Source organism: Prenolepis imparis, unplaced genomic scaffold, assembly GCF_030444845.1.
Source record: "Prenolepis imparis isolate NDT839.2.m4 unplaced genomic scaffold, iyPreImpa1.0 SCAF_3, whole genome shotgun sequence".
NCBI lineage: Eukaryota > Metazoa > Arthropoda > Insecta > Hymenoptera > Formicidae > Prenolepis > Prenolepis imparis.
In genome coordinates, this window is record NW_028141161.1 from 13,401,580 (window position 1) to 13,421,733 (window position 20,154).

Consider the following 20,154-nt stretch of genomic DNA (forward strand, 5'->3'; position numbering starts at 1 on the left):
ACGATGAGGGGAGAACGAGAAGTAGCGATTAACAATTGCGAGATGAAGGAAGACGGTAGGGTGATGAAATGAAGAAAGAGAGAGGTAGACAGTGGCGGGTGAGAAAATGAGGGAGCGGGAGAGGAGCGGAGCCGAGCAACAAGTGTCCCCCGTCGCGAGGCGCAAAAGCATTCCTAATTACGCTTCTGCCCTGCTCGGAGCGAAACGAGACAAAAAGCGCCTTGATTACATTTTCGTATAATTTCATCGGCCGGCTCTCTCGCCATTAATAGCCGCCTCTCCACCCCGCGCCGCGCCGCGCGCGCGCGCAAATTAGATCGATTCCTTAATGCCCCGGGGCCGCGTAATTGGTTCTTATTCTCGGAAGCTGACGGTGAAATCGGATATCTGTCGTGTAGCGCAGAGCCCGGTGGACCGACCGACCGGTCAACGTAATTGCTTTTCGGACTGTGTGGCGTTTCGCGGTTCTCTTCGAGGACGAGAGAGCGGGGAGAGTATCGTTAATGTCACGATACGCACCTTTGATAATGAAGCGAAAAATATTCAACCCTGACGCAATGCGAAACGTACCTCGGTCGCACTGTGCCTTAATGAAATATAAGGTCTCACGAATTTTTATTTTCGCGTATTAACGTGTCGAAATTCGACGTTTGAACCAAAATCGGCGGTCGAACGATCGAATGCCCTCTTCTCTTGTCGATGACGTATGTAATTTCCAAAAGCGAGGGAAAGAAATGAGAGAAGAAATCCCGAAAGAAGTAGCACGTAATTGCGCAACTCTCGAAATGTCGTGCGGTTTCGAGGGGAAAAATTGATTCAACGGAAGAATATATGTATCATTAATACCGTAATACGCGGTTGTAATGAAGCGAGAAATACATTTTGGGCGGCCCACCTGGTGCGGGACGTTAATGGAATGTGCTGGAGCTTCGCGAATTTTATTCCCGCAAATTGATGTACTTTGTACGGCGCGATGATTTTAGCGATCGAATGATTTCGTCCGCAAGATTGCGTAAAATTCTGAGAAAATCAATTTTCATTGCGGCATTATACCCCAACTTACCATATTTTTTTCTTGAAATATGACATTACATAAAAATAATATATATGTACATACATGAATGTAAAAATACATAAAATTACAGACTCTATAGAATTTTGTAAAGATTTATTCTAGGAAGTAATTTTAGCTTTAATTTTATAAAATATTTAGCGCAATCTCAGGCATATAAAATTAATTGATCAATTATTCAGTAACACTAAAATAAAATCGAATAAAATAATTTATTAATAGTATTGAATAAAAATCTTGATAAGATAAATTTGCATTAATTTAGTATTTAAGAAGACAAAAATGTAAGTCAAAATCAATTAGTCGTGCTTTATTTTTACAGTGGTACAGAGTGGACAAAAGCAAGATCAGAGAAGATTTGCTGGATCTGTGGGTCCCACTCGGTACCGGTCCTAATTCGGACCAGCCCGACAAAGCCACCGAAATTTTCTTCGTGAGATCCGCGGAGAGATCCGACTCGTTGCCTCTACAAGCTTGGCACTCGTTAGCCCGGTCGGCGTTATCCTGGTTCATCAGTCGAACGTCCATAAACGGGTAAGTGCTCATTATTTACACCGCCTCATATTGATTTTTGCGCAAGATATCTCGGACGTGCGAATTTCGTTGATTTTACTTTTTCTGCAAACTTCATATCATGGAAGATAATCACACATTTTTGGTGCATTCACTGCAGAAATATCCCTTTATCTATATTTTTCGTGTATTTTTATTAATATAATTAAAATAAGTACAAAAATTATTTTTAAACAGATAATAAAGAAATTACGTTTATTTATATTATACAATTCTAATATTTGTCTATGTTGATAATAATTAAAATTTTTATAGTTGTAATATATGAGATTATTTTTGTATGAGTTAAAGTAAGATATAAAAGGAAAATGATATTTACCTTTTTGATTATAATTTCTCAAATAGTAAAATATTATAATACATAATCTATGCTCGTAATTAATATTCATAATTGATATATTTTTCATTACTCTTACATTTCGTATAAACTAATAAAACATAAAATAATTGCATGATTGCACGTCCCCGAGATATGCTTGATAAGAATGCGTAATTTCGACTCTAATTTGGACTAATTTGGCCTCCACTCATATTCGTAACATATCTGTCCCTTTGGATACGACGTCGGATTTATCAAGCGAAAAGTCTTCGAGTTGCGTCTGTATATGCGCTATCTATATATGCTAGGGCAAGGCCGAAAGTCCTCTCTCGCTGAAGGCGAGATCGTTTGCGAAGTGATGAAAGGGGGCCTTCCCTTCTCGCCGGTTAATTAATAACCACGGAGATACGATCTCCGCCTATCTCGCTGTCCGCTGCGAGGCTCGACAAGCTGGTGGCAAAGGCCCTGGCATGGCTGCGGGTCGGTCAGCCTGGCGTGGTGGGTCTCGGTGTTGGAAAGAAGGGAGTAAGACGAAGCATATACGAGCGAGAGAAGGTGAGAGAGAGAGAGAGAGAAAAGCAGCGCCGTGGTTATTGATGGCCAGCTTTGTTTGCCCCCCGAACCGTTTATTAAAATCCAGCGTGGGTGATTAACCTTTCCTCCTCAGCCGCGTCGTCCTACCGGCTACCAGGCAACACCTCCACACTTATTTGCCGCGTATGTTATGCACACGGGATCGATGTGTACCGAACAACCGTTTATTAAAATTTCTCTCGACAGCGGAGGCTAGCCACGGCTACTAGGCGTGACACCTTCGCTGTCGGTTTCGTGAGTCGGATTGTTGAGCAAAAGTGCAGAAGATTGACGAGAATCGTGCCTGACAAGTTGCCCTTGAGCCGATAGATATGAGAGAAAATATGAATCTAGCTTGTGTAGTTAACAAAGATAATTATATTTTTCAAAAATGTTAGAGAGGATTGAATCTGTCTGATATTTTGAAAATTCTCTTCTTCACAATTTTTATTCCTTTCTAAATATTTTCTTCTTTTATTGGCATTTCTGATTTAGCTTACATGATTTTCTGAAAAAGTAATTCTTGCTTTTGATAATATTATTAGCGAAATAATTAGCGGGATAAAAGAATATTTATGCCGAAAATATGTGAATTTAATAATCGATCAAATAGAACAAGTAAATAAAGAATATAAAATTTATAAAAATATATAAATATATATATTATATATATAATTTAGAAATTAATCATAAATAGCACATGCGTGTCAAAGCCCTGTAGCAAATATATATAGAAGGACATAGTATATATAAATAATTTATAGAAGAAATATATGCAATCGAGACATATGGAGTATCGTGTGAATTACGCGACACGAATTCAAATCCAATTGTTGGCATCTTGCCTGAGAAATGTGAGATAATCTAATGTTCGCTCGCCAGTCTAACGGAGAATAATCCACAGTCGCGAGAAAAAAGTTTTTTTTTTATTTTGTGTTTATTGAATCGTCAGTACTATGAGACATAAAACGATCTCACCGAATCCGATGCAATCCGGGTTTGATGAGTTTAATCGAGCATCGTTCCCGCGGTCGGCACGTCGAGGAACTTTAGTCACGGTGGGACCAGCTGATCGAAAACTCGACAATTTTACTACTGGCAATCACACTTAGGTATTTGTCTTCGTCATCGCCGAGACGCACGTAATTAACCCTTTCGCCACGCTATTGTGGACCCTCTCTTCTTTCACTCCCCCTCACTCTTTAGACACGAATTGATTGGTATAATAATTACCGATATATTGCAAGTCGATAATACTGGTCACACGTATATTCGTTTAAAATGGGAGCTCATCTTCAATTTAATTATATAAATAAAATAAATATATATAAAATATTGATAGATGTTATCTTTGAAGCTATTATCCGCGTTTTAGAATTTTAATACAAGATAATAGAGCTTTGATTTGTTCACAAAAGGTTAGAAAGTTATCATTAATACATTTCACAACTATGTTAGTTACATATATCGAGATTCTAAAAATGGAGTGCTAATTTTGAAATATAACATCTGTTGCAGATTTGTTTCGCGTATAATGAGATAAAAGCGTAAAAATATAACCCGCCAGTAAGCAAACTCATATATATTTTAAGTAATAATGAATAATGTACGTATTAATGTGTTTCCGTGTAGCTTTTATTATACTATCTATTATTAAGAAAAATAGGATGATTTTTTTTATGAATATTTACCTTGAAGTCTTAATTAGCGTTTCTCGGAATTATTTTCGATAATTACATTTTGATTATAAGCGCAGTATAATTTCACGAAATCAGCAATTATGGCTTGGAAGAATTTCCTTGTCAGTTTATAAATGGGTTTTCAATTCCATGCAGCGACAATTGACCTCGAATTACCAAATAATTACCGATAATTACATAATTACCTTAGACGTATAATTACGGTCACACGCGATTTGAAAAATGATAAAACCATCGTGGCCTCGTGACATCAGTACAATTTAATTCGTATTAAACAGTAATTAACAGTCATTGTTATTACGCAGTTATATCGAGCATACAATTATGGTATATTGCGAGACTACAAAATATCGAAATAAAATTATGAAAATTACATCGGGTATTACCATTTAACTTCGTACATCTGTTTGAAATATTAATTTCTACAGTATTCTTAATGTACTTAATCTAATCAAAATTATTTCCTCAATGCCACAAATCCTCAGGATATTACATTCTTTTATAAATTCAAGGAACGCTATTGTCTAACAATACGCGCATTAAAGAAAGTAGCTGACCAATCATGAATAATGATCGCGCAATTATATTGAATTCAATCAGAACTAGCGACTTAATTGACAGAACCACTTATAGACTCCTTTTTCTTCTTATACAGAGATATACGGATTCTATGATGATTTATATGAATATATAAAACTGATAAAAATAATATGAAAAAAATAATTCGATCGTTGTGTAAGATTAATTAAAGATATAAAATATTCATAAAATCAAAGATGTGTAATTTTTAAGATTGTAACATAGAATTAATTCAAGATTCAAAAAATCAAGAATATCTAAAAGAGAGTTTATTTAGACATCAAATAGATTATACTTTTATCTGTTCTGAGCGATCGGAATCTTTTATGATCTTACAAAGGCGTTTTCTCTTTAATAATATTCACATTAAAGCCAGATTGTTGTCGCGAATTATTACCGCGAGATTATATCACATGCTTATTAATTCATTTCGAAGAAGCAGTCTCATTTGAATACGCATTACCTTTTATAAGTACACATATATCGTTTATATGAATAAAACATTCCCACTAAAATAAACCCACTGCTAACAGCTAATTCAAGAGCTAGATTAATTTAAAATACAGAGATAATCTATTGAATCAAAAAGCCGTGAAACTAGATTCAAAAACTATATAGATTCTTTAAAAAATTCTACAAATTCAAGAATCTGCAGAACAAAGGAATTAAATACATATATACGCATGATTTTCATTTCTAAACGCAACCGAGCGCTTTCCCTCGCGTCTAATAACACGCGCATTAATGATGCGCGGGATAACCAGTCGTGAATAATCATCGTGCAATTATATCGAACGCGTAATTACGCGGACCGAAAGAGGCTCATCGGACACGGAACGGGGAAATCATCGACGGAGTCACCTGGGTGACGTTCACGTGACGTTGCAACGCTGTCCTGCTGAGAATATTAATTACGTCCTCTCCCCTCCTTCCCCAACCCTGTCCCTTTTGCATCCTGATCCCCTGCGCCCCCGGTAGCTCTCGGGTTCGAGGTCCTCGCACGCTCGTCTCACAAATTAATCATAATTAGCGGCGAGATGTCCTCCATCAAAGCGCTAGTCGTCTCGTCCTCGAGAGAGATGAAGAAAGAGAAAAGATATACCGCGGGAAGAGGACGCGAAATATCAGGGAGAGAAAGGGTCGGTGGGGGGTGAGAGGGGACAGCGAAGAGAGAAGGAAGAAAATTAGCCACTCGAAGCGTGCATCCGCCCTGGCGAGAGAACGCCAGGCTGCCTTTTCGAATCCGCCTCGTGCCCGTCCATTTTGATTTTATTTTCGCGCAAATTGCGCGTAATTTTCGCCGGATTGGCGAACGCGCGCAGGTGTGTCTGCACGTATAGAATCCCGGCAAGGGATTTCTTTCGCGTTCTTTTTCTCGGCGGGGGGGTTCGTTTGACCGATGTTAATTAACATTGATCGGCACGGCGGAATAGGTTATTACTCTTAATTGCCGGTCCCAGAAATCTTTCCCGAGCAAGTGGAACCGCACATATAGGGTGAAGAGGGGTTTCTCCCCGTTTCTCCGATTGTATCTCGATGCAAATTCGGTTGTTATATACCGCGGGACGCGCGCCTCTCCTGTGAGATTACGCGCGTAATTACCTGTTCGGCGATCTCGTTCTAACATTATCATTCCGCTATCGAGAGAACGCACGTATAGACTGCGCGAACATTGCGATGCATTGCGAATTTGAGCTTTTCGATCGTCTAATAAAGGAGAGTCGATCCGATTTGTAATTTCGCAACCCCGTTGTTTCTCGCACAATTAATTTACTACCGATTCCTGCCAGATTCATGTTGAATGCGCTAAATTTAATTAGCCACGTGAGGGGAAAAAAATACATGGCGAGACCTTGTGATTGACAGAAATAAAATAATGTGTAATATATATCGAAACGAAAAAGATATATTTTTTTATCATAAAAAATAAGAACAATTAGAGAAATATTTTTATTAATAAACAGTAGTAAAAAAATATTAGTATAATAACTATTTAAAATTTCACTTTATAATCATTTGATTATTATTGTATATTACTTTAAGCTGTGAGTGCTATCATTTGCAATTATAAAATAAATAGAGATAAAGGTACTAGAGCCATTCATAATTGAACTAGTAAGTGATAAGACATCCTGCGGTATCAATTCCACGCATAATTCTAATACGAAGAAAATAATAAAATCGAGATTCAGCGGAACGGACAGATTGATAGCGCGAGCGCCAGTCAAAGGGTTAATCATTCGGTAGCCGATTCATGCGAAGAAAATGAAGAGGAGAAAATGATGTGCTGAGATTCTAGCGTAGTTAGGTCGTTGAGAGGAGCAGAGAATGAGGGAGCGGGATTATCAAGCATCGCGGTCAGAGACGGAATCCAGTAGCTAGTTTTTGTCTTAGGGCCTCAACCTGTATGGGACCGACAAGAATCACCAGGTAGTGGGGCAAACGAGTGAAGGAAAGGGGTATTTAGTTCCGCGCACCACCTGTTACCTCCCTATCTCCTCTTCGACCTCCCCTCTATTCGAATCTGACTTCTAAAAGGTGATCAGACCTCCGGCTTCTTTTCTCACGTACAGATGATCTGATTCACTCAGCGAGAGCTTGGAGAGTCATTCGAGATTAAGATAAACTAATTGTATAAAAAATAACTATCCACTTTAACTATTATCAATTCGGTGTTTCTCTTAATATTACAGAGACTCGTCTTAATATAATAAAATTATGTTTATTTAATAATTCTGTGATAAGAGAATTTTTAGAAATACTGTAAATAATGGGATGGAAAAAACATTTTGCTTTACATACATATATTATTTCTCTTTGGTTTGCGTTAATATTATATTATGTAATATTAAATGCTTAATACAATAAATAAAACTAAGCATCTCTTTTGACAATTTGAAGACGTCATTAGAATAATTAATATCAGCAATACCGCATTTGCAAATGAGTATTATATCCTCATGTATATCTGCATTTATTGAATGATATGTTAAAGTGTTTATTCGTTATATTCGATACGTTTTTCTCACGTTACAGTTCGTATCTGTCACGTATGTTAATGTCTGTCGCTATATACGCCAAATATGAGACAAATGAGCGAACACGTATGGCGTATTCGAGCGCCACGAGGTAAATTCGATTTTAATGAGCGAAAAGAAGCCACGAAGTAATAATAATGCGCGGGGACCGGGCCGAACTTCCTCTTTTTTATTTTTTTTTTCCTAATTTGCTGATGGTCGAGACGGTAATTTTCCGGAAACAAGCCATCGTCGCGTTTGTAACACACGTGTTACCAGGAAGAAATTATTAGAAGAGAACGACAGTAAGAGCAAAACGCGACGCGTTACATTCCGCTTCGCTATTTATTAGATGATGCGTAACGCGCAATATGCACTTTTTCCGGATGCATCGACCTCGTCGTCGGTCATAAAAATCATGCTGCGGTCAGGCGTTGAAAGAAAAGTAAGCGAAACACGATGGAAATGCGGTTCCGCGAGATCGAACCTTTATCTTTAACAATCTTATAATTATCCTATAATTTATCCTCTGTGATTTATTTTTAAAAAAGTTGTAGATATATATTTTAAAACATTAAAAGTCGTATATTTAATGCATTACAAGTATATTAAATAAATTTATCAAGACATTTAGAACTTACGATTAGCTCATCGAATACAAATAATTAGATATTTTGTAATCACGGTTGTTACTATTTTTTTTTAATCAACTCTTACTAATATGATAAAGGTTTTTATCTTAATAAATCGTACATCGCGCAGCAATTATACTTTCCAGCGATTTTCTTAAATTTCTCATGACTTCACTTACATCGTCAGCAATTTCCTATACACTCGAGATTACCTTTCCGTGATCGACCACTTTCGAGCCACCTCGGAGCCACCCCCGACCCTGTTTTTTCGCTTTCGCTTTTCCTTTCTTTCTGGGCAGCATCCTGCGATTGGTCCGCCACGACGCGACGGCGCCGGTCCAATTGGTCAGTAATTATCATTAACGCGTTTGCGCGAGGGGTGGCTTTTCCTCCGATTGGCAACCCTCTCCCGTGTGTAATTAACAACGAGGCGCAGGCGCGAGTTCTCGCGCACCGAGCGGAAAAGCAGTATCGGCGCCGCCTCGTTCACCCTCTCGGAAAATCGACTCAACCCGATGATCCAGGATCTCGCTCTGTCTCTTGGTCGGTTATGACCAGTAATTACGTGGAGAAGGGGTGGCGCGCCGAGGGATTATTTCAGAACCGCGCGACGACTCGTTGCAGCGCGCCGGCGCGCGTTTGCGCTCTGTTAATTACTCATTAACCCTTTCCGGAGGAGCGGCATGCGCCAGGAAAGGGGCGGATTCGCGTCCTTTCGTAACTGCGAAAGGGGTGTTTCCTGCGCGTGACTTTGTTCGCATCTACCATTTTCCCAAGATAATTAGGGATTTGCTTAATTGAATAGATTATATTTCAAAAAAAGATTAAAGTTGTTTTTCAATTGCAAATCACGACAAAGTCTGACATTCTATATGTATATCGATTTTTTGAAATTATATTTATATATAATAATTTTCTATAATATATATATTGTATTAATGAATTAGTTTGTCCTCTATAAAAAAAGATATTTGTTTCATTTCCAATTTAATTCTAAATGATGATAATATAGCTAATTTGTTAATTCCAATTATTTATAAATAAAATCATGCAATATGTTTTATTACATAATGCCAACAACAGATATACAGCGTGCTTGGTATCGAAACTATTACGCGCATAGTAGTCGTGCGATATTGATTTAACTCGATATTGTCTTCGTAGAACTACGTATAAATGGATACAATCGCGAAATTGCTACATCAGACAAATCAATTAACATCCAATATTGAAGCCACTTTATTGTTTGCGTATACTAGAACAAGATGGAATATATTTGAACATAAATTATCATCAAAAAATTATATAACGTAAGGAGTGAATATAAATGTTATAAAAAATAATATCTCTCTTCTTTTTTTCTCTTTTTATATCTCAAACCTCTTAAAAAATATATTTAAAATTATTTTTATTAATATAATTAATTAAACATATAAGAATTTATTCCACATATCACTAAGAAATAGAAAGCAATCTTTTTTTTTCTTTTTGATAAAAAAAAATAGAGATATTTACTTTATTTATTTAAATTGCCTTGCGTGATGTAAGATTATGAGAAAAATAGAGCAGTTTGATATTTCTAATAAATTTTAGAAAAAAATTGGAGAGAAAGGATTTCTTAAAATATCAAAAACATTAGTTTTATTATGGCATATGTAATATTTTAAAAAACAAAATTGTACAATATTTCTTTCACGATAACAGGCATTCTATAAATTCAGAGAGGTACAATAGAATATGACAACGAAGTTGAAGTGAGGGAGCTTTTCATGCAACAATAACAAGCCTCGTTACTTACGTATTAATCCATTCTTTCTGGGAAACGCCAGACAAACGTGATGAAAAAGCAGCGCATTTCTTCAAGAAGGAGTCTTTTTAAAATTCACCCTTTATCTTTGCAACGCACGCGATGCGCGTAATAATACAGCATTGTTGCTTTACTCTGTTTTTTTTTTCTTTTTTTTCTATGCAGTTTACTATCAATCATAAAGCCTTACATAAACTCGCATTACTGTAATGTTTCACAAATTCATTGCATGCAAATGTAACGTAATACTAAAAGGGCGAAACCGCGAAGAGACTAGAAAGTATACTATTGCAAAATAATTGTAATCAGTACTATAGTAATACAGCACACACATACTCTATACACTATAGTTAATTTACAATTTTAATAATATTAAAGATATAATGTAGCTACATAACGATGTCAAGAGAAGATCTGTCTGATTAGCAATGGTTGGAATTATTGCGATAATATTTCATATATTGCAAGATACTATACATACAACATTATTCTAATAATACGAAATACTTTTCTAATATTGTTTAATTTGAACCTATATTTTTATATTGCTTCACATTCTAACATATTCATCCTAAAATGATAATAATATTGAAATTACTTAAGCATGTTGAAATGAATTAAATATTAAATAATGGAATTAATTCCTACGATAATATAACGTCTCGCATTCTATATTAAAAATATATTATTTCAACAATAATATCGTCGGATTCAATAAAAGTTCTTAATATGGTTATTATCAAAGTCGAACGAAATGTTTTGGACATAATTTTCGTACAATCTAATTTTTGGAAATGTATTTCCTAATTATCTTTATTCTATGCGTGACCAATGAGGATGAGCAGCCCAAGTGCATACATGCAAGCACACGGAGTCGCCGGCTCGACTCTGCCGAGTTTGTCGGTGCATAATGCACACGTTGCTGCACATCCGAGTTGCCGCTGCTCGCGTGTATACATACATATGCTCCCGAAACGAGCGCGCAGCCAAGGAGGAAGGATATGTCCCTGTCTGCTACGTGCGCTGCTAAATATGTCCAGTTAAATAATAAATCCCCTGATTCATACCCGTGCCAGCGCGTCGTCTCGACTGTCGTGGATAAGGATACTATCCGGAAACGAAATCAAGTTTCAATTCTTTAGCTGCAGTGCATGCCAATTAGCATGTTTTTGAAATTGCTCGAAAAAAAATCATGATACGCACATTTTCTAAATTTATAAATTTATATATTCATATATCGCACAAATTAATCGTTCTTTTATTTTTTAATTTCCGGGCTCGATTTTTTTTTCTTAATTAGAACTCGATACACGAGATCATAAAGGTATTGTTTGCATTTTCTAATTAATAATAAAGATACTCATTTTTCTCAGCGCGATAATACAACTTTATAAGCATCCGCGATTTCTTTGAACGGAGATTAACGAGTTTATTTGTCTCTTTCTCTTTTTACGGCATGCCAACAGTACGCACGACGCTCGTACGCGAATCACGATGTTTAAGGCGTCTAAAATTCAGAAATGTCCCCGTCAAGAGAGGGATTTGCCGTAGCCAGTGCCGGGAAGGAGAGAAACGAGTTATAAAAGTGTATATTTCCCTGGCGAATAGTGCGCGCCTCGTCCTCTTCGACTTCCCGTCCGCTTGAAAAATCCGATGGCGTCGCGCGACTTCAGCCGAAATTAACGACCGCCTTCGCTGTCACGTTATAGGAATAAAGTGACTTGATATTTTTCACTCATGTTACGTTTTTTTACAAAACACGAAATTGAAAAGATTGACCTAGGTCCCTTTGATGAATTTTCTGCGATACTGCATATACACACATCATGTATATGTATTTATGTATACATATATATACACATATTGTGTGTATATAACTAAAAATAAAATTATTTATTTAACTTTCAATTTTACAACAAATATCATTTGAGAGTTACCGCAATTTTTATTGTTAAACAATGATAAGTAGATAAAGATACGCTAGAAAAAAATAGGAATAAAGATAATGAGAAATATAATAAAAGATTTTAGAACATCCCCCTGACAAAATTAACGAGACGGAATGGAACGAAGAGCAGGGCGTCTCATAAGGTCAGATAGAGGCAGAACCAAAGGGGTTGAGGGGTTGCGTCTGCTCTCAAGTCTCGATATGTGACGTGTGATCTGTGTGCCGTGCAGATACACACACGCACACGATCTTTCGTCTCTATACATGCGAATATGTGTAGACTCTTTTCCGATAGGAATTCACAGAGTCGTCCACTGTACTATATGCGCGCGTCCACTGTACAACGGAAAGGGGGAAGAGAGGGTGGCGAAGCGGCAGATCTAAGGGGTAAAACGAGCGGCCAAGTATATAAGAGCAGGGGTGGGGAATGAGAGAAGAGCAAGAAATAGGAGGAAACGAAAAGAGGAGAAGGCAATCGTAGAGAGAGTACATAGAAGAAGGAAGAGAGCAGAGACTCGCATAACGATCCCGTTTAAGAATCACTCCCTTCTCCTCCCCCTTTTCGTCTCGTCACTCACCCTTCCTTCCGCCTTCTCCCGTTTGTAACCGGGCGAGATAGAACGGGCGGCCGTTCCCGACACCCACTTTGTTCACCGACATTTTCCCTCCTCTCTCTCTCTCTCTCTCTCTCTCTCTCTCTCTCTCTCTCTCTCTCTCTCTCTCTCTCTCTCTCTCTCTCTCTCTCTCTCTTTCTCTCTCCCCACAACCTCCCCAATCTCCGCCAACCCCCTGTCGAAGAACAGCATTTGCAAAACTCCGGCGTGTATAATAATTATTATTGTCCACAGTGCCTCTCACCCCTCCTTCCCTCTGTTACCCCTCGGCGCCTCTCGCCCATCCGCCCCCCTTTCGACGATCGCGATGGCGTGGTCTCCCCTCCAACTGCTGTGGACAGGGTGGTCCATGGTCCACGCCTACCCAGCATCCCCAGCTTCGAGTGACGTTCGCTCAACTTCCCCTCCGCGCGCGTTCTCTCAATCCCTGACACCCACCCCTTAGATCTTGCGAACTCGTTCCCGCGTTCTATGTGCTCCGTCAACGAAGAAAGACCGACAAAAGCGGAAAGAGGGAGGGAAAGAGAGATAGAAGATAGCTAACGAGAACCCGTGCCGGTACAGGGAATGCTAAATACACCTCGGTCCCCTCTATCCCTCTGGCTCTCTCTCCTTCCCGTCATCTCGCCATCCCCTTCCTCATCGATTCTCCGATCGGTCCATGTGTCTCATCCTGTCTTCTTCTCTCTCGCGTACCGTGACATCCCCACCCCCACTGTAGCGGACCCCGCCGTGCGCGATGGTCCCCACAAAATAAATTCACCCCCTCCGTCGCTTTCCTTTCCCTCGTCGAGTCGAGTCGACCTGGCGAAGGTGGCCGATGTTCGCCGAAGCCTTCACTTACATTGTCACTACGAAAGCGCACACATCTCGCAAAGCATGTCGTTCTTGTTAGGGTGAGCCTGTGTGGGTGCCACGACGTGTACAGGCGGTGTACAACTGTAGACGCGCGCCTCTGTATACGTGTCCACGTCTGGCCATCTCCTGTATATGTGTGTTTGTGTATGTTGCGTGTATAGAGCTAACGTCGTCGATTGTATAATCGCGACAAGAGGAACAGAGAGAGAAAGGCACGTGGGGAAGATGGGGCGCAATGATATCAGAGCGAAACATCCTCGGCTCCTTTCCTGTGCGCTTTCTTTCGCGCGCGCGCGCGCTTCCCTTTTACGTCCTTTCACCTAGCCGTATTTTTGTTCATCACACATTGTCGGCCAACTGCTGCGAATGCCCCGTACGTTGCCCTTTTGTCTTTGCACCGACTCGTTTACGTTATTTAGTGTTAAACTTTAAATGTCTAGCACCCATCTCATATTATTTGATTTTAGCCGTATAAATTTATCAGCATTTATCGTGTGATTAATTTACGATAAATTAGATGGAACATTATTATAACAGCTTACCAACGAAAATGTTATATTCTTGAGAATGCAAGAATGCAAGAATTTGTATTTTTTTTTATTTTTTAGTATAAAAGCTATAGTTTCACACTTATTTAGATATTAAGACTTTTTAAAAGAAATTTCGATAACTTCTTGTATTCGGCTATGGCCAATGATCTTTGAAATTTTCCTAGTTTTGTTGGTTTTTTTGCTTTCTCCGATTCGAAATACATTTTTCACGCTGGCGGACATTGATTGAGTGCATCTAAGGAAAGTAATATCGTGAGAATTTACCGGCTCCCAGTTTTGTTCAGCATAAAATATAGTGGAAATGAGCTGCTCTTCTTTTTTCTTCGACAATATTCCACCGCCAAATTCATAATTATATCTAGTCTTCAACTATCAAAAAATTATTACTCGAATATTTTATAATAAAGATGCAACTATTAACTATTAAGAAAAACATATAAAAAATTACGCAACACATATATTTATAAATCAATTCTCATCAAATAAGAAATCGATATCGATATCTTTAAATAATTGATGAATTGTTCATACATCGACTGTATGAAATATTGTAATAACATCGGTAAACAAATAAATCTTATGTCGCATTAAATAGTAATAACGCAAATGTATTAACGATCACGAAAAGCAATCTCGTCCGATGATACAGATGGAATTTGAACGTATCGGAGAAACTGACGAGAGAATTGACATCGAGGAAATAAAAAGGGAAGCGCAAGAAAGAAAGGTCAGGACGCAGCTCCGTTCAGAACGACGACAAACGAAGGTAAAGATGACTGGCCAGATTTCTTAAGTGTTGCCCCAATCAGATCCCATGTCACTCGGTTCATTAATCCATTCAGGACGAACTCTGAAAAGTTTCGTCTCGCGCCATATTACAGAATTACATTTCGTTCGCGCACTTAATGATGTGAATACGTAATGGTCGTTCGAGTCGCGTACTTTCGAGCGTGACGAGATTCAATCGAGTTATCATCGTGCTATATGTATATACATATCTCTTATAACAACCCTTTAAGGTGTACAATCCTAACGCGCGATGTCCTTAACGCACAATCTTTCGACATGATTTTCGATGCAATCAATGCAAAAAAGATATTACACACACATATATATTTTTTTAAATTTATATATATATATAATTTTTTTATACATATACGCACGCATATATAATTTAATACTCTTGTAGTTCCATAAGATTTTATATCTCTCAATGTATCAAAAATGTCAATTTATGATGAGAATACATTCAAAGTAGTAGACACATCTCATCACGCGTCATAATTGATTGACAATTGAAAAAATAAAAAAAAATAGATATGGTGATTTTTCTCGGAGCGATCGTATCTCAGAACACACAAGATTTATTTTAAAATTTATCTTTTCCTTAATGCAGAGGGTCAATGATGAATCAAATAACAGTAAATCATTTGATATTTGACATCCTCTTTGATTACGCCCTAAGTGCATCGCGTCTGCAAGTCGATATCGCTCGCGCGTAGCGATTATGCTCGCGCGTAATAATCCGGCGAGGAAATATTCGCGCGCGAAAGAAGAAAATCGCGTCGAGCTAAGAAGAAGAAAGGGCCAACCACGGTGCCGATCTCGCCGGATCTCTCGCTCGACCGAAGATTTGCAAACAATGGCGCCTTAGCGCGCGGCGCGTTCTTTCGATGGCGGCTCGATACGTATCGCATTTACATATTATTGCTATTATTAGGTAAACGATCCTCCGCCGAGCGCCTCTTTAACACTACTCGCTCGCTCGCCCGCTCTCCGGGCTATTTTACGATCGTGAGGCCCCGCGTGCGACATGGTATGGAGCATCCCCCTTCCTCCCCCTCGCCACCCTCGGATAAAAGCCCAAGCTTTAAGCTCCGACAGTGTGTGCTCCGTCCAACGACAAAAATTGAAGCACCGCCCGGGCCGAGAGAGAGAGAGAGAGAGTGGGTGGCTGGAATTGTAAATAATCGTCCTGCGGGGAGATCCTTATCGGCCTTACACGGCGCTATCCTGTCCTCGCCGCCGGCGAGGGGACTATCAGTGTCCACGGCATCTACTCCTAAATCGATTTCGAATTGTCATCTCTGAATGCATGTAGATAAGTTGCGCGTAGGAGTATTAATCGAACTTAATTTGGAGTGTCATTTCGGAAAGCGCGATAAGCTTCTTCTAATTTACAGTTGAGCTTTTTCCTCGCAAAAAACGTTCAAACTTTGAATTCAAAAATTAAGGCCTGTGTAAGTCGTAGGACATTCGCTGAGAGCTCATTTTGTAGGTCTTGAAGAGACCTTTAAAACGCGCCCAAGACGAATGTGCTACGACTTACACAAGCATTAATTTTCGCAAAAAACGTTCAAACTTTGAATTCAAAAATTAAGGCCTGTGTAAGTCGTAGCACATTCGTCTTGGGCGCGTTTTAAAGGTCTCTTCAAGACCTACAAAATGAGCCCTCAGCGAATGTGCTACGACTTACACAGGCCTTAATTTTTTAATTCAAAGTTTGAACGTTTTTTGCGAAAATTAAGGCCTGTGTAAGTCGTAGCACATTCGCTGAGGGCTCATTTTGTAGATCTTGTGATTGAGATTGATCACTGTATCTCCAGATATAATTGTTCCGCGTTTCTCGACATTCCTCTTTTTAGGCTCGGTAACGGCGTGATCACGTAGCTAGACCGCATGACGCCGGGCCCGAATTAAAGCCGCGCTTTTACGGTCCGGGATTCGCCCCATCGGCTCCGACGAGTTCGAACGAGGCAAAAAAAAAGGTGGTCTGATAAAACAGAACGCAGAGAGATAGAGTTTGAAAGAGAAAGAGAGAGCAAGATAGACGCAGGAGGAAGTTCGAAATCGCGGCGAAGAGGAAGAGATGGTGGAAGGCTCGGGGGTGCGGGATGGAGAGGATTGTATACAAGGAGAGTATACGCATACAATGGAGCCCAGGAGAAGAGGAGGCTGAGAGGAGAGCAAAAGCGGCGAATTAATTGTCGCTCGCGCCGCCGACGAAACCGCTGCGATCTGCTGGGCCTGATTTGTGGACCGCGCATATATATCACCATGGGCCACACGCATATACGTGCATGCGTCCCTCTTTCTCTTTTTTCCATCTCTATCTCTCTCTTTCGCCCTTTTCCACTCGGAATTCGCGACGGAGGCTGCGAGGACGATGTGACTGTACTAAGATTGCTGCTAGTGGCTGACAATGGAAACAAGCCCAGAAAAGGAGAGGGTACGTAGAAGAAAGAAGATACGTATACAGAGGAGAGAGATGAAAGATAAAGAGGGAAGAAGAGAGAGAAAGAGAATAGGAGAAGGGCAGAAGGGGGAAAAAAGAAAAAGAGGAACAAGGAGAGAAAACAGGAATAAGAATAGGAACGAGAAAACGACATACGATGCTGAGGAGCGGGGGGAAGGAAGATGAAGAAGGGAGAGGGGTGACTTAAGGATCCGCAGAAAGAAGGAACAAGGTAGAGAAGCTGGACGATACTACGAACAATGCACCAACCGGGTCCGCGAGTTTCCCTCCGTCGTCCCTACCTCTCTCTCTCTCTCTTTCTCTCTCTCCTTCTTTCCATCCCTGTTTCTCTCCGCGTTTCTCTTCACTCTCTTTCTTATTCTTGTTTATTATTCAATGGGTCCAGAAGGTGCTCGTTAATTGATGGCACCGGCCATGAACGGCGGCGCGGAAGAAGGAAAGAGGAAACCAAAGAAAGAAAGAAAAGGAATCGAAACGTAGGGACGTGGGGGGTGAAAGTGCGGGAAAGGATGAGTGGGAAGAGGGCAGCTCTCTGGACCACCATCGCCTTATTTATAATGCCGGGGATAACCGAATTCACGATCAAAATCCCGCGTTCCGCGGCATTGATGGATCACCGTGCGCCGCGCGACGTCGCGACGACTCCGGTATTTTCAAATGAACCCGCCCCTTTTTCCTCACGATGCCTCCGCACACGAGAGAGAGGAAGCTGAGGGATGAGGGTGGAGAAGCCAACCGTATTCCCCTGTCTCCTTCTCGTTCACCGCTCACCTCCTCCCTCTACCCTGGGATGACATCGACGAATTCCGCGGGGCAACCTGCTGCCGCCTCAGAGATGCCTCAGGGATTCGATTTCTATATGCAGGTGTTCGTTTCTTCGATCGATCGATAGCGAAGGACCGCAAGGTCGGATCCTGTCCCGATGTCTTTCAAAAGCAAAAGGGCATAAGTTGAAAGAAATTAGTGAAATAAATATAGATAAATTTAAATCCGATTGAAACATCGTTAAGAGATTAACATGGATATCCTTGTTGCTTAAACAGTTTTTCTCTTAAAAATCAAAAATTATTTATGTCATACTGAAGCGAATTTTTTATTCTAACAAATTTACCTCGTTATATTATTAATTTTTAAATAATTGTTTTCCAATGTTAGAATTACTTCTATAACTTAAATATAATATTGACTACAACGGTATATAAAATTTGCCTAATATCTATTATTCATTATTATCTTACCATTTCTTTATATTTATCAATCATTTATTATTATATAATTTACTAATCCGAAAATAATTAAATATAAATTATTACACGAAGTGAAAGAATATTTTATTAAACACTGAGCTATTTGCTTGCGCAGGATAGATGTGTTTTATAACAAAAATTATTTTCATATTGTCACAGACTGCTCGGCCGCGGTTCCATGCATGTGTTCTCCAGCGAGCAATTTCAAAAGCTAATGGAGGCAAGCGGCTTCACGGGCCCCTGGCATTCCTTAGTGGATCTCGGGGCAGGTGATGGTGCAACCACCGCCCACGTGGCGCATCTCTTCGAGAAGGTGTACGCCACGGATATCTCACCCCCCATGAGATGGTCTCTAGCGAAGAGGAAATTTACGTACGTAAATTATAAACAGCAGCGCGCCTGAGTTCTCTCATATTATCTTGATTTTTAAAACAGTACAGTAATAATGATAAAATAATAAATTATTTCACTAGAGAAATATATTATCAAAAATCGATGCATTATATATAATAAATCAGCATTTAAATTTAAATTTCTAACATATGTTTATTCCTTTTTAAATTTTGACACAAATATAGCTATCAAATTTAAGCTATCAATTTCTAAAAAATAAAGACTGGCTTTGAAAAATTTAATTTAAATTTAAATTTAGAATTTTTTTTATTTATATGTAAGTAAAATTTATAGAAAAAATGTTCAACGTATATTATAACTCGCCTACAATTATTATAATTCGCCTACAATTTGATATTTGAAATTAAGCAAAACAAAATGTTCCGAAATCAATCGTTATTTCAGTCATTGTATATGCCTATGCAAAGGCTATTCGATCTTGAAAAGAATCCCTATTGACTGAACGAAAATTTTTCAACTACAAAGCTCCCTTGCGAGCGCGGAGTCGCATATGCGAGAACGTGAAACAGATTACATTCTTCGAATCGAATACGAGCGACCAAAGGTGGGCCCTGGAATCTCCGTTGCTTGAACGTGTATTTGCATTTTCTCGGTGACACACAGATTCGCGCGACACGTATTTTATTCTCGTCACAGTTTAAAGCCCTATATTTACGACTTAACGTTTTCGTTTCTGTGAAAATTATTTAAAAATTCACTACATTTATTCACGCTATCATTCATGATAATTGCAATGATATTTAGACTATTCTATTCAACGCATTTTTCGATCGATTCTTAATTAATTTTTCTATCACAAAAGATCTTTCCTAGATCTATACAAAATTTTCTTATTTCCCTTTTATTTAACTTTCTTATATTAAATTTTTAACAAATTAATTTTTGTACAGCTGTGAATGTCTAATTTTTTTTATGAAGATTAAGTCGAGAGAGCGAAGAAAAGGATGCATTCAATTTATGCAAATGAATGTAACGCGAATTAGATCAATAAGAG

The 20,154-nt window shown here is 39.0% G+C and overlaps 1 protein-coding gene across 1 annotated transcript in view; it reads left to right on the forward strand.

Moving 5' to 3' along the window:
* The window catches only part of LOC145933310 (protein-L-histidine N-pros-methyltransferase), a 39,491-nt gene that overhangs the window by 16,760 nt on the left and 2,577 nt on the right, over window positions 1-20,154 (forward strand). Inside the window, exons 2-3 of the mRNA XM_083032896.1 lie at window positions 1,395-1,606; window positions 18,906-19,118. Coding sequence (XP_082889022.1) covers window positions 1,395-1,606; window positions 18,906-19,118 — 425 coding nt within the window. The remainder of the gene's footprint in view (window positions 1-1,394; window positions 1,607-18,905; window positions 19,119-20,154) is intronic.